The 13,315-nt window shown below is 36.6% G+C and overlaps 1 protein-coding gene across 3 annotated transcripts in view; it reads left to right on the top strand.

Annotated features, from left to right (window-relative positions):
• The window catches only part of LOC136834240 (uncharacterized), a 205,292-nt gene extending 192,536 nt beyond the window's left edge, over positions 1-12,756 (top strand). For all 3 annotated transcript variants that reach the window (XM_067096583.1, XM_067096581.1, XM_067096582.1), the window contains 6 exons: positions 3,284-3,437; positions 4,535-4,657; positions 5,084-5,174; positions 5,682-5,881; positions 6,666-6,811; positions 7,474-12,756. In XM_067096583.1, coding sequence (XP_066952684.1) covers positions 3,284-3,437; positions 4,535-4,657; positions 5,084-5,159 — 353 coding nt within the window. In that variant the 3' untranslated portion in view covers positions 5,160-5,174; positions 5,682-5,881; positions 6,666-6,811; positions 7,474-12,756. The remainder of the gene's footprint in view (positions 1-3,283; positions 3,438-4,534; positions 4,658-5,083; positions 5,175-5,681; positions 5,882-6,665; positions 6,812-7,473) is intronic.
• The last annotated feature ends 559 nt before the right edge of the window (positions 12,757-13,315 follow it).

Raw genomic sequence — 13,315 nt, 5'->3', positions numbered from 1 at the left:
TTCTGTCAGTTTTTTTTTTTAAACGCTCACCCACATTTCCAAAATTAATAAATTTTTGTTTCTTTTGTTACTGCCAGAAAAAAAAACATATATCCGTTCTTCTTTTAAATAAATCATTTATGTTATTCTTTTTTATTATTTGGTTTTATATTGTGAGCGGCGGTCTGAAACTGGCTAAAACATTCGTAGATGTAATCAGTCAGGTGAGAACTAGCCCCCAAAAAAACTTGATTTGGTTTATGGTTGCCCAGGTGTGATGTGGTGTAAAGCTACGTGCTGGAATTCCAGTGCAGATAAAGAAATATAAAACAAAGAAGTCACAGAAGAAAAATAACAGAGTAAAACAAACGAGACAAAAAAATAGAAAAAATATGAAATGAAGTGTCAAGTGATCTCTGGAATTGTCCAGTCCGTTTATTCGAAGTCTTGAAGTTAGGTTATGATCCTCTATTAGGCTAAGGACTTAGATTTTTAAGGACTTAGGTTTTTATATGATAGTCTTAATTTTAGTTTTCTGAAAAGGAAAACTGTTGTGTTGGCTTTGTCTGTCCGTCCGCACTTTTTCTGTCCGCCCTCAGATTTGAAAAACTACTGAGGCGCAGAGGACTGCAAATTGGTATATTGATCATCCACCTCAATCACTAAACATACCACCCTTCCGGCCTCTAGCCTCAGTTGTTTTTGATTTTATTTAAGGTTAAAATTAGCCATAATCGATGCTTCTGGCCTACATACAGGACAAACCGAGACTACTGAAAGATTCATCTATTTCTGTGGCTCATACAGCATTATACCGAGACTACCGAAAAGATTGATCTATTTTTGGTGGTCTTGATTATGCGCTGTAGCAGCTGTACAGAAAGCCCTGTTGCGCATTTTTTACTTGTTCTCTTTAAGACTGCTTAAATGTATTCAAAAGTCGGGATCTCAACCATTCGCAGTTTTTAAAGTTAGGTTAGAGCGAAAGGTATTTACGCAAAACCTTACAGTTTTCCGCCAATACTTACTCGATGATCGGTTGACTGATTAATTTGTTTACGCTGTTTAAGCGTCCGCAAATGCCAGTGCCAGGGTGGTATGATGAATCTCTCTCTCTCTCTCTCTCTTGCTGTAAATTATTTCTACAAGTTTAAGTTTACTATACTAGCTAAACTGCTGGTGAGGATGCAGTTTGGCAATGGTGGTCGAGAGAGTAAAGAATTCACTTCTTTAGACATGAAGGTAGATTAATGAAATATAAACAGATAGATATAAAGGATTAGGTTACGGCAGAGGTAAGCGGCATTCAAGAGTGTAAGGGTTCCATCGTCATGCCAGAGAAGAAGGAAATTGTGCCAAACATTCGCTTCTGTGAAGTACTCTTAGTTTCTTCATTTTCTGTCGTCCACTGGTCTGATGATGATATCAGAGACTTGAATAAGTTTGTCAGTGATTTGTTCATTTCATCTTCAGCTCCCAAAGTTAGAATTGGTGTCAGATACTACTTTGAACCTGTTGTAATGTGAGCAGTAATTTTTACAAAGGTATTTTGCATTCTTAACTAGCCTTTGATAAATGAAGTTGAACATTTTTGATTTTTAATGCTGACTAAAATTGCGTAATTAAGAAACTAATGCTCTCGACTTTGGGTGTTATACCTTTTGAAAAAAGTATTGTAGGTTACCATTAAATGTACAGGCATAAAAATGCAAAAGAGCTCACTATAAATAAGGCTTCATTACACTAAGAACTCGTACTGGAAAAAACGGAATTGTTACTGAGGAGACACCATTGATCGCATCATTTTCCATAGTTTTGAAATGGTCAGAATTTTTCGATGATCTTCTTAAACCCAGAGATACCATATCTACTTTGATGTGGGAGTTGGCTCACTGGAAACCCGTTGATTTCAGATATGCATCAGAATCTGAAATATATATATATATGAAAAAAGTTACTACATTTCCTCTCGCATTTCTTATCTTGTCTCCTGAATGACATCATATCCGTGTTAGTATAGTCCCTTAACGAAATCTTCGTTATCACTCGAATGACCAATGACATCACCTGTTTTCTCACGTTGTATGTTGATGTCCTTAAACATATATGCCTTGACCAGTGTAAAAGGTTCTGTTTGGCACGACACCGAGCTGATGATGGCATGCTGTTTCAGTCTCTTAGATGTCTTTTTAAGGCTTCAGTGGCACCGGTGACATCATGTTTTCGACCAATAAGGTCTTGCCCTGTCACGAGTCTGTCCACTGACATCATGCATTGGTTATCCATTAGAAAGACCTCAACAACGCCGAAACCCACATCCATTTGTCCGCCATCTTGAAGGGTGACGTCATTAGAGAAGAAGGCCACTGGTCAAAACTCAGACAATCTCTCTGGTGTTACCCGTGTATTTATTTGGAGAAGGAGCGAGGACACGGCATTAATTTTACCTTAAATGGGAAAGGCTGCATTAGGCAACAAGAAGCCGAAGTCACGGAAATTCCATTTGGATATGAATAAATAAAAAAAAAGATGGCGTCTCGATCTCTTGGCGCGCTCGGCCGAGAGAACGGAGCCGGAGGGAAACGGAATTCTTTTGAACCGCGGACAAATTTCGGTCAAAAGGTCCCTCACGTTTCGGCCCTGCGTAGGCACCGTGGTTGCTGCTCTTAGTCGTTTAATGAAAGCTTGGCGGACTTGTAAAATACGTCATACAACCCGGAGTCATGTCCTTAAAACACTCGTGGTGTTGCTGCGTAGTTACCATTTGGCGCCATCTTGGCGAAGTCTTTCTTTCAGAAAGGGACCGTAGTCTTCGCCATTCGATATCAGTTTAGCAGTCTTTGTTTTCATTTTTAAAATGTGCAGCTGATTATTTCATGATTTCTTTTTATGTATGTGAAGCTGTTTTTGAGTGTTCTAAAAGAGGCAGAGGGTAGTATGTGAGGGTTTTTATAAAGTGATTATATGAGCTCTCTCTCTCTCTCTCTCTCTCTCTCTCTCTCTCTCTCTCTCTCTATATATATATATATATATATATATATATATATATATATATATATATATATATATATATATATATATATAAACACTTATTGAGCACAGAGGAGCTAGCCACGAACGAGAAATGGATGATTTGAAGGAATAAATCAGCTTAGAGACCATCAGAGAGAGAGAGAGAGAGAGAGAGAGAGAGAAGAGAGAGATCAACCCATTTCAAAGCAAGTAAACAGAGCCATCCATATTGAATCCCAAAATGATCCAAAGGCAACTGAAAGCTAAAGCAACATTTCCTTTTCTGTTCCAGGTGTCATACGCGAACCGAGCTGTTACTACTCCTTCGAAAATGAGGCGGGCCTCCTGGAATCTCCCAATTTCCCCAACCAGTACCCTCCAGGCCGAGATTGCTGCTACGACATAGTTAGGCCTTCTCGCAGGCACTGCGGCGTCAAAGTTGACAGGTGAGGAAATTCTGTTGATTGCGAGTCATTTGAGTTTTTGTGAAACGTCACATTGTGAAATGGATCTTTGGCACGTTTCCCTTTGTGAGTTAGTTTGTTAAAGTCCTCCTGGGCCACTGTAGGCTCATGTGGTAGGCGCTGCTCTCCTGTTTCTTAGCCCGACAGCCAGTGGGGGGCAGGTCCCCATGCCTATGACACGTGGCCAGTGTGTAATATATATTTTTATATAATATATATTTTGTATGACTAAATAACATTCGAGTTGCGTATAAAAAGTTACTTTTGGTTCTGTCATTTACGTGAATGGAGAAGCCACTGGATTTTCTTTACCTTTTTTGGTAGCTTTTAAAAGTGACTGCCTCCATCACGTTAGTTTAACGTTAAATAGCTCAGTTTAACAGCTTAACGTTCTGTGCACAATTCTCAGGAAGTCCTAACGAATAATCTTTATGATTTATCATCGAATTCCAAGGCAAATATTCTCAAATATCCGCTTTTCGTAAAGACTGGACACAGAAATATCATCAGAAGCTATACTTATCATCGACATTGCATAAAGGAATTCTTGAAGTTCTCGACTTATTATCAAGATTACACATGAAAATCCTATTTGAAATTACACTTAGCAGTAAGATTATTTACGAGAATTCCACCAAAGGCTAGACTTATCATCAAGATTACATATGAAAATGCATTCATAACGTTACTACACTTAATAGAAAAACCCATCAAAAGCTACAGTTTGAAAATCCCACCAGAATCTTTGTTTATGAATGACATTAACTATAAAAAATCCGGATCTTTCCTAGATAGTGACCCCCAAGGGTTTTCGAGGGGTCGTTATCTAGGACTAATATTTCTTGGGGGTCATTATCTCTATGATATTTACAGTCTCTTGTTTATGTTTTTACGGTAATCCCCAACGGGCTTGTACTAAACACGCCGCAAAAGGTGGATACATACCGGGTTAAAACCTTCGGGGGTCACTATCTTGGAAAGATCCAAAAATCCTAAACAAAAGCTGTTCTTATCATCATTATTACTGTGCAGTGAAATCCCATCAAAATCTTTAAATATTTTTCTGTTCTTCCTAACAGTAATCTCCCTGGACGTAGGGAGAGGAGAGGAAGAGGGTTACTGCCAAAGGGACTGGTTGACGCTTCCCTCCTGCGTACCCGAGACGGGCACGAGAATATGTGGCAACAATACCGGGCAAGTCTGTAAGTACCCGAGTAAATTCATCTGGCTTAACTCAAGATTCTTGAATGCGCTTAGAAGTTTTTGTTTTAGTAAATATAAATAATTTTAGTGGTCTGAGCGAATATCAAATCTTGTGTTAATAAGTAACAGGAAGTATGGTGAGTTTTTTTCCTTCAGATGGAAAAACGTGAGGGATGTGAGTTATCGACTGAAATGGCTAAATGTGTCAGTTGCTATTAAATCTAGATAAACAGTGAAAAGATAAGGGCCAAGCGAAGTCAGTTAGTCGAGTGTTTTTGTAGCCTTATGACCGAAGAGAGAAAACGATTCCTGGGGTCAGTTGCAGCTGAATGTGGAGAATACTCGATTTTGCCTTTTAATATCAACACAAGAGCAATGGCGCCTCTGAGGTAATTGCCTTGAAATTCATTTCCGTTTCCTTTCAGACCAGTACCTGTTTCAACCAGGAGCCTCTGCGATAAGGTTCGTCTTCCACGCTGGCGAGAGGAACGAGGGACGTAAAGGATTCAGAATAAGGTAGGACATTCCCTTCTAAATGCATTTAAGCTTCCAGTATAGAAAGTTACGACAATAGGGCTTATTTGTGCTTTTTTGCTTATATAAGCATAATTATACGTACGCGCGCTTATGCAGGGTAATGAGATGAACTGGTGAATACTGCTAGATCGGTCTGTAACTCAAAGAATGTGTATGTGCTTGTGTGTGTGTTTGTGTGCGTGTCTTTAATGCATTATGTTTTTATCTTTTGATACTAGGTTTTATAGTAAGATAAGAAATCTCTTGTTCCATTTTGATAACAGGATTCATAGTAAAATATTTTTTTATATCAATCAAGATAAGAATAATCCCCTAGCACATTTTATTTTGTGTTAGAAAATGTATTGTAAATAGTTTTAACAGTATTGTTATTATTATTATTATTATTATTATTAGTAGTAGTAGTAGTAGTAGTGTAGTAGTAGTAGTAGTAGTAGTAGAAACGTTCTAGAAAGAATTCCAAAACAAAACCTCTCGACTTTCCAGATACGAACTGCTGACATCCTGCCCGGGTCCTTACCAGACGCAGAACCCCCCTATATCAACTATCCAGGGACATCCCGAGGTCCTGGGTTAGCGGGAGCCCCCTGCTACACGCGCATCACGGATGCCAGGGGCACCATCAATACCCCGTACCATCCGAAGAAGTACCCGGATAATCTCGACTGCGTTTATGAGTTTATCAAGTAAGATAAAAAGAAGTTTTTTATTTTTATTTTTTTTTTACTCTGAGGCTCGTAAAAAGATCTTGTTTCCTCTCTCAGTTTTATCATTTTTATAATAAACTTGGCTTATATGTTGATGTGTTTTACTATAATGAAAACATAGCAAAGGATAAGATAGTATAGACAGTATGCGTTGCTAGCTAGTTTTGCAGTGTAGAATGACATCATATTACCCATACTTGATAATGGCTCCTCGTATTAATTTGATTAATCTGTTGGACAAAATGGAGCCACGTACTGTAAAGTCTCTTTGGCCCTAATAAAATAAATAATTATTAACATATTCACCTATACGACTTCCAAGAAATAGAATTTAAAGTAGAAATTTTACTGGACATTGTAATGAATTGTTTAAAAAGTAACACTGCATTTCAAGTATTGTACTCTTTATTTCTGCTAGTCATGATACCTCATTTTGGAATGTCAGTATAAAGTGATATGATTTAAAAAATATATATATTGTCGAGACTGTCAGAATAACAATAGGTAAATTTTCTTAATTAGGTCATTTTTTACAATCCAAGGACATTCTTATTTCAGTTACAGTAGCTTTCTCTCTCTTAATTAAACTTTCTCTATGTACTGTATATGTAATTATATTATTTAACAAATGGCAGATTTCCTTTTTATAAAGGCAATCTTCTTTTGCAGTTCAAACCACGATATACTGTACGGTAAAGGAGTAAATGTTTCCTTTGTATACAAGACAAATTTCTTTCAAGTAAATGTTGTTTCCTCTTTGCAGGACAAGTCCTGACATCTGCGGAATCAGGATGGCAACGGTGACCTTTGACATGGACCACCCTTTAATGACAGTTTTCGGAGGTGCATGTACGGACTTCCTCCACCTGCCATCTTGCGGATTCCTCTGCGGAAAAATAAACTTCTCTTGTGAGTTATGTTTGTCCATCTGTCGTACAAGTTATTTAGGGCAGCTATGCATCGTGTTTAGAAGTTAGTAGACGCTGAGTCTTTGAAGTTCAAGAACTATTTTTCAATGCAGGAAGGACATTAAGTCATTGAGGCTTCTGAACTTTCTAATTTTGGAAGGACCGTAAGGCACTGAGGTTTATGAACTACTTTCTAACGTAGAAAGTAAAGTAAGTCATTGAGAGTAAAGGACTATATTCGACGTAGGAAGGATTGTAAATTATTGAAGTTACAGAGTACATTCTAATGTTGGAAGGATACTCTTTTATAGACAGCTTCAAGAACTGCTTATTTATATTTGGTAATATACAGTGGGTCATTCAAGTCTAAGAACTGCTTTCTAATTTGGAATTGATTCCGAATCTCTGGAGTACAAAACTATAAAGTAAGGCTTGATTATATAACAAAATATTAAATATGGCATAGCAAATACATATGTGTACGCAATTGAAACTGAGGTCTATTTTCTTAGTCTATTTTCTTAGCTGTGATGGTTAATGGGTTTGATTAAATCGATCAAAAATTAAACAAGAATGATTGAAAATTGCAGAATTAAGAGATAAACAAATTTAAATGAACGGACCTTCCAAAACAGCCAATCATTCATTATGTTCTCTTTCCAGGGGTGGTCGCCTTCCAGCCAGGGGCGACGAGCCTGAAGTTCCACTTCCATTCGGACGAATCCCAAACCTTCCTGGGATTCCTCATCAACTTCGAGCAAGTGACGGATTGTTGACACCGCCTTCAGAAGCATAGCGGCACTTACGTCAACTTCAATTACCGAATTAACGTATTTTTTAATGAATGCAGTGGCCCCTTTTTTATTATTTTTTAGAAAACTTTTCAAACTTATCTTTGGAGACTCGCGTACCGGGCATCTGAGGAAATGGAAAAATTCGTAAATGAATAACTTTAGTCTCTGATGTGATGTTTGGAGGTCCTCTTTCGGCCCTCGGTGAAAATAGGAGATTATTCCCTCGTGCATTAAATTTGTGAAGAGAATGGAACTTGAAAATATTTAGCTTTGAAACTACTTTTATCACAGTGGAAACTTTTGGTAAGGTTGAAAATGTATACTTGTATCAAGAACTCTGAGGCATCATACCAGTGCCTTTTGGAGTTTGACACATGTACTTACATGTACACCCACGGTCACACAAATGTGTAAGCATGTATGTGCAAAAGAGAGAAACTGTGCGCAAATACCTGCTTACTGGTGTACACAAATACATTCTCATAAGCAATACTTATGAACATGCAGGACGATGTGAATTAGCAGGACGCAAGTTTAGCTTAAAGCAAAGAACGTTTTTCCATGTTTGTTTGGGCATTTGACGTGCAAGGGAAAAAGCGTTAGGTTATCCTTGGTACTTTTGTGACGCCAGATAACTTACAATTAATCCTCTGTATTTTTTGTAAGTGTCAGTCTCACTCATTTCCACTGACCAGTCTGGGCCTTTACGTCTTCGGAACTTTCAAAAGTATTCTCCTGCATATCATTGTCTTGAAGGTGATTTTTTTTTTTGCTTGAATTCCAAATGCATTAATTTACTCAAAGAACTATAGGATTCGCCTGTCTCCTTTGTGAGTTTGCTACTTAAGGGAAGCAAAAGTGTAGATTTAGACTCGAATGTTCCTTATATACAACCTGAAAAACAAGGGTTTATCTTTCCTAACAGACTCTGGTGCGCGGAATGAGGAATGTAGATTCGGATAAGGAAGAACAAAAACATATTGGTAAGGAGAAAATTGTATACCGTGATCTAGTGGATATTGTTAAGCTAGATTCATAAGACTTTGGACCTTTGTGACTCAGCGTGTGGACTGCTCATAGTCGTCACTAAGTCCAGTCTAAGGCTTGTTTTTGAAGTCAACTAACCGTGTGACAAGGTTGCGATTCATGAGGAACTTGTCACTCACAGACTGATTGTCAGTGTCAGCATTTCTTGGCAAAACCGATATAAAATTTTCTTGTAATCAGTTATAAAAATACCAGTGCCTACAGTCAGTTCGAAACAGTTAACCTTTGACGAGAACACGACTATCGTACCAATTGTTATTTCTTTGGTAACTGCCAGCACTTACCTGCCTACAGTGAAAACATTGCCCTTCTAGCGATAACAAGCCTCCTAGTGCTGCAGAATGGAGCTACGGACTTCAGTGTTTAAAGGAGAGATAAAATACTCAAGGTAATGTTACTCTGATCTCGCAATTTTAACTTCAGACCGTTCAACAATGGTTGTGAAAGAAAGAATATCAGCTTGCTTCATTGACGACTGCTGGGTAATGTTTAGGAAGACTCAATGACCATTTCGGAAGGTTCCAGCTAGCTATTTTTGCATAAAAAACTATTTTGGGCTTTTCATGCAAAAATGGCTGGGAAATGATAGGGCACTAAAAGAACCTAAAAATACCAGCCTAACGTAACGTAGGGGTGTTTACTGGTTACAATTTTGCCGTGTTAGCTATGGAGGGTTGGGGGCCGTCTTGTCTTACCTATAAGTCGTAATTTGATTAATTATTTTTTCTGTTATTAAGCATTTGCGAAGGTCATGTATTGAGATGAAAATTTTTTCGTTTGATGTGTTTTACTAAAATATAAATTATAAAGTGGGAGGTGGTTGGAGTCTTCCGAAAAATAACCGACAGCTGTTATTGGGATGTAGAATAAAGTCTTCTAAATTTCCGTCACGTCTGTTTAGTGCGTACGTTAGGCCTTGACCTGTTGGATTTAAAATTCGTTATCAGAAAAACATTAATCAAGTTGAAGTTCCTTAACCGTATTGCCTCTGTGAATGCAGGCGTTACTTTACACTCCGCCTGTTCTACTGTACTTACAAAGTCAAAGCAGTTTAAGTAGAACTACGTCTGTACTCGTCCTTTTGAATCTGAACGTTCAGCTTGCAGTCATGAAATACATTAAAGTGATCCAAATATGTGTCTACTGTAAATTTTTAGTGTTATAAAGTTTTTAATAATATAGTTTTACATAAAGAAATAGGTATGTTTGTCTACTGATTAGAGTGGTATTTCAAAATCTCGAACGTCAAGCCATCAGCACAGAATAAGAGTAAGCTTAAACCACTGAAAAATTTTTTTTTGGAAGAATTTAAGGTGATATCGCCCAAAAATTTCATTTCGAAACTAAACTAGCTGGCAACGAGTCCATCAGGAGTTAATAAGATTTCATTGATTTAAAATTTTTTGTATGTGTATGACAAACGATAGTTACGTAACTAGTTTAAGCACAGATGAGAATGGTAACCATTCTCGTTACAGGTAACATTTTTTTTTCAAACAAAATACAATAATGACCTAACAATTGAAATTATATGAAACAGGTTATGCCAGTAGCATACGGTAGTGTATTTCATATGTGTCAAGCAGCGCATATCCAGAAATCGTTGACATAAATGTAACCAATGTAAGAGGATTATTTAACAAGCAGGTATTTTCGAATGAGAATCTTACGAGATACCATAAACCAGTACTATAAATCATTTAGGTTTATCAGGAGGTAGACTGTGCTAGATATGTAAATTTTGCAACTTAATCTCATGAAAAAATCACATTTCAGTTGAAGACTATTTTTCTATTGGGGTCTCTGATGACGTAGATTCTTGATTTCGAAAACCATTTTCTGTTGAGAAACCTTAAGCTTGAAGTGCTCAGTTACACCAGGCATTTTGTCTTGGTGGACTTAGAAAACGTTTCTGCTGTGTTTTTGTGTCGCATCCATACAGTGTTTATGTTTTAAGACACATTCACATTTTTTCCTGAGATAATTTCATAGCGAGACACTTAATTTCTATTCGGACTTGAAGTATTTCATTTGCGCCTGTTTTTCCCTAATACTGTATTCGTGTTTTTAACGAGCATTTGTTACTGACAATACTTTAGACCTTAGACCATGGAATAATAATGATAATATTAAAGTTATTTTAGCGTATATTTAATTTAACTGTGTAAAAAACATTATGTATTTTTGAGTCGTGCATGTTTTATACTCTTGGAGTGCTAAGTATTTTCTGTATATAGAAAGACTTGCATTTTCTGAAATGCTAACTTTTTAAATAATAATGTATAAAAGATAAGAATTATTACCATATAAAGTAAGTCGTTTTTTACGTTATTTCGTAAGCAGCCTAGGAGAATTCCCATGAGATTAATATCTTGTACTTAGATATAATTATCCTTAAAGAATCGTCTACTACTCCTTCTTACTCCAGATGACAACAGCATATGGTTGTGATGAGATATTCTTACCTGTAACTGTGATTATTTTCTATCAGTAGGTAATTATATATTTTTGTCATAATGAGCTTTTTAACATCTTGATCACTGTAGAAAATTTAAATGATGCTTATAGGTAAATGCGGAATGCATTGTCCTACATTGAACAAGTATACTTAATCTATTTGGCTTCTGAGAGACCTTGGGACCATTTCTGTTGTTCAGATCTTGAATGAATGTGTGATTTTTTTTTTTTATCTTTTGTAATTGCTAATATTTGTTTTCAAAAAGAATGTTCTAACATTTATGATGTGTATGTGTGTGTGTGTGCAGCTCTATTATAAACTGTTACTGTTAGCCAGTCTGAACACTGTACTAACCAAAACATATCTTCACGCTTAGATCCTTTATAAGGGCCACTGACACTACTGAACATGATTAGTTTTGGTGCAGTTTTAGACTGGATATTTTCAGCATCCTGGCTTCCATGTTACCGTAGGTTAGTGTTCGACTGTTGGAAGCATTCCGAATTGGAATAGATGATGTTAGATTCCATTACATGAAACCTTCAGTCTTGAGGGAGCTAGGGCGATTGCGTTTGTAGGAATTCTTGCAGACGATTTTAAGTTTTTCCCAATTATCCTCATTGATTTTGTTACCGCAGTGTCCTAAATTACTGTATAGATGACAGTTTGTGCTTCTACTGTAGCCAAGAGCTATATTCACAAGAAATTATTTTCCACAATTATTTTAATTTTCTTTAAGCATCTTAAGAAACCAACGTTTCTCATCCTTGTTTTATCGCCAAAGGTACAAGCGTTAGCTTCATTAACGAGGGAATATTTAAATGATCATTGATGACCTTGAAACTTAGCTCAGATTGCAACCAATGAATCTCTTAAGGATAAGGATAATCTTCGTGTGAAGTCGTGACCGAAGCAGTTTGCTCAGGATGGCAAAATATCTTCATAATGTCAGTGGTCATTTAAGGATTGACTTTGCTAAGATATGAATGAAAAGACATCGGACTAACTTATAAAATAATTTTATAGAATAGGTTTTGATTATTACGTAATAGCCATATAAGATTGCATAGCTTGTACATAGGAAAGAATGACCATGGAAATTTATCGTTCATGACTTGAAGAATAAAGAAATGTATGATTTACATTACAGAATAAGATGCAGATTTGTATTGGTGGTACGTCAGTGCTTTGACTGAAATTAATCAAAGTGGTGGAAATTATAGCCTCCTTTATTTTGACGCACTTGATATTTCTCAAAGAATTTGTGGATAAGTGAATACGAGTAATGGTATTAGAAAGCCTACGAGAGTCCATGCAAAAAGCATTATCTTAACCGTTGTATAGGTAAACCCAGTGATGATTTGTGCATTTGCTGTTATCAGTACACAGAAAAAACGAAGATATGTTTTTAATGTAGGTCCCACTGATGTAAGCAGTTAATATACTTAAGTGCCTGAAAATGTAATGAATCTCTTTTGCATGAAGTTCCTTTTCATGTTCCATTGTAAAGGAACAGTGATGTGAAACACTTTCTTGATGCAATCGTGTTTGTAATAAATTAGTTTTATTTCCATGCTATGGTTTGTTATATGGCAATTGAACATTTGATTTTCTATCTAAATAGATATAAAATTTTACTTCAACTTTCTTGTGTGTTTATTTAGCCTGCATTTCTATAAGTGATAGTGATGATTATGATAAAAGGGAAATAAAAATAGGACTGCAGTCGAATGATCTCTCTTGTGAGCAGAAAATTCTTGCAAATAATAATCTCCTAAATGAGGAAAGTTAGTCTGATTCCTGTCCGAATGACGTGGATTCCTGGCAGAGTAACGGGAGGAGGAAGGAAAACAGAACTTGCATTTGCTGACCAAAATGCTTTAGTTTTGTGAGTATTATAAATTTTATTAATACTCAGAAATTCGTTGCAGCTGTAAATTTTCAAAAATTTGGTAAATTACAGGAGTAATCCTACGAAATAGAAAAAATTACAGTTGAATTATACGTTTTCAGTATCTGCAATTATTTACTCAAATTGCACACAGTACAGGCATGACCGAAGCAGTATGACTCTTCCACGCAAAGTAACATTGACAGACATTAGATGGGGTTATGTAAAACAGTGTTAACAGCGCCATCTAGTGAGGTGGTAGACATGGCGCTGGAACGTCATACACGATTTCTGAAAACCTATTTACTGTAAAGT

Source organism: Macrobrachium rosenbergii, chromosome 53, assembly GCF_040412425.1.
Source record: "Macrobrachium rosenbergii isolate ZJJX-2024 chromosome 53, ASM4041242v1, whole genome shotgun sequence".
Taxonomy (NCBI): Eukaryota; Metazoa; Arthropoda; class Malacostraca; order Decapoda; family Palaemonidae; genus Macrobrachium; species Macrobrachium rosenbergii.
The sequence above is the reverse complement of the archived record's forward strand: the minus strand, read 5'-3'. Positions and strand labels throughout refer to the sequence as shown.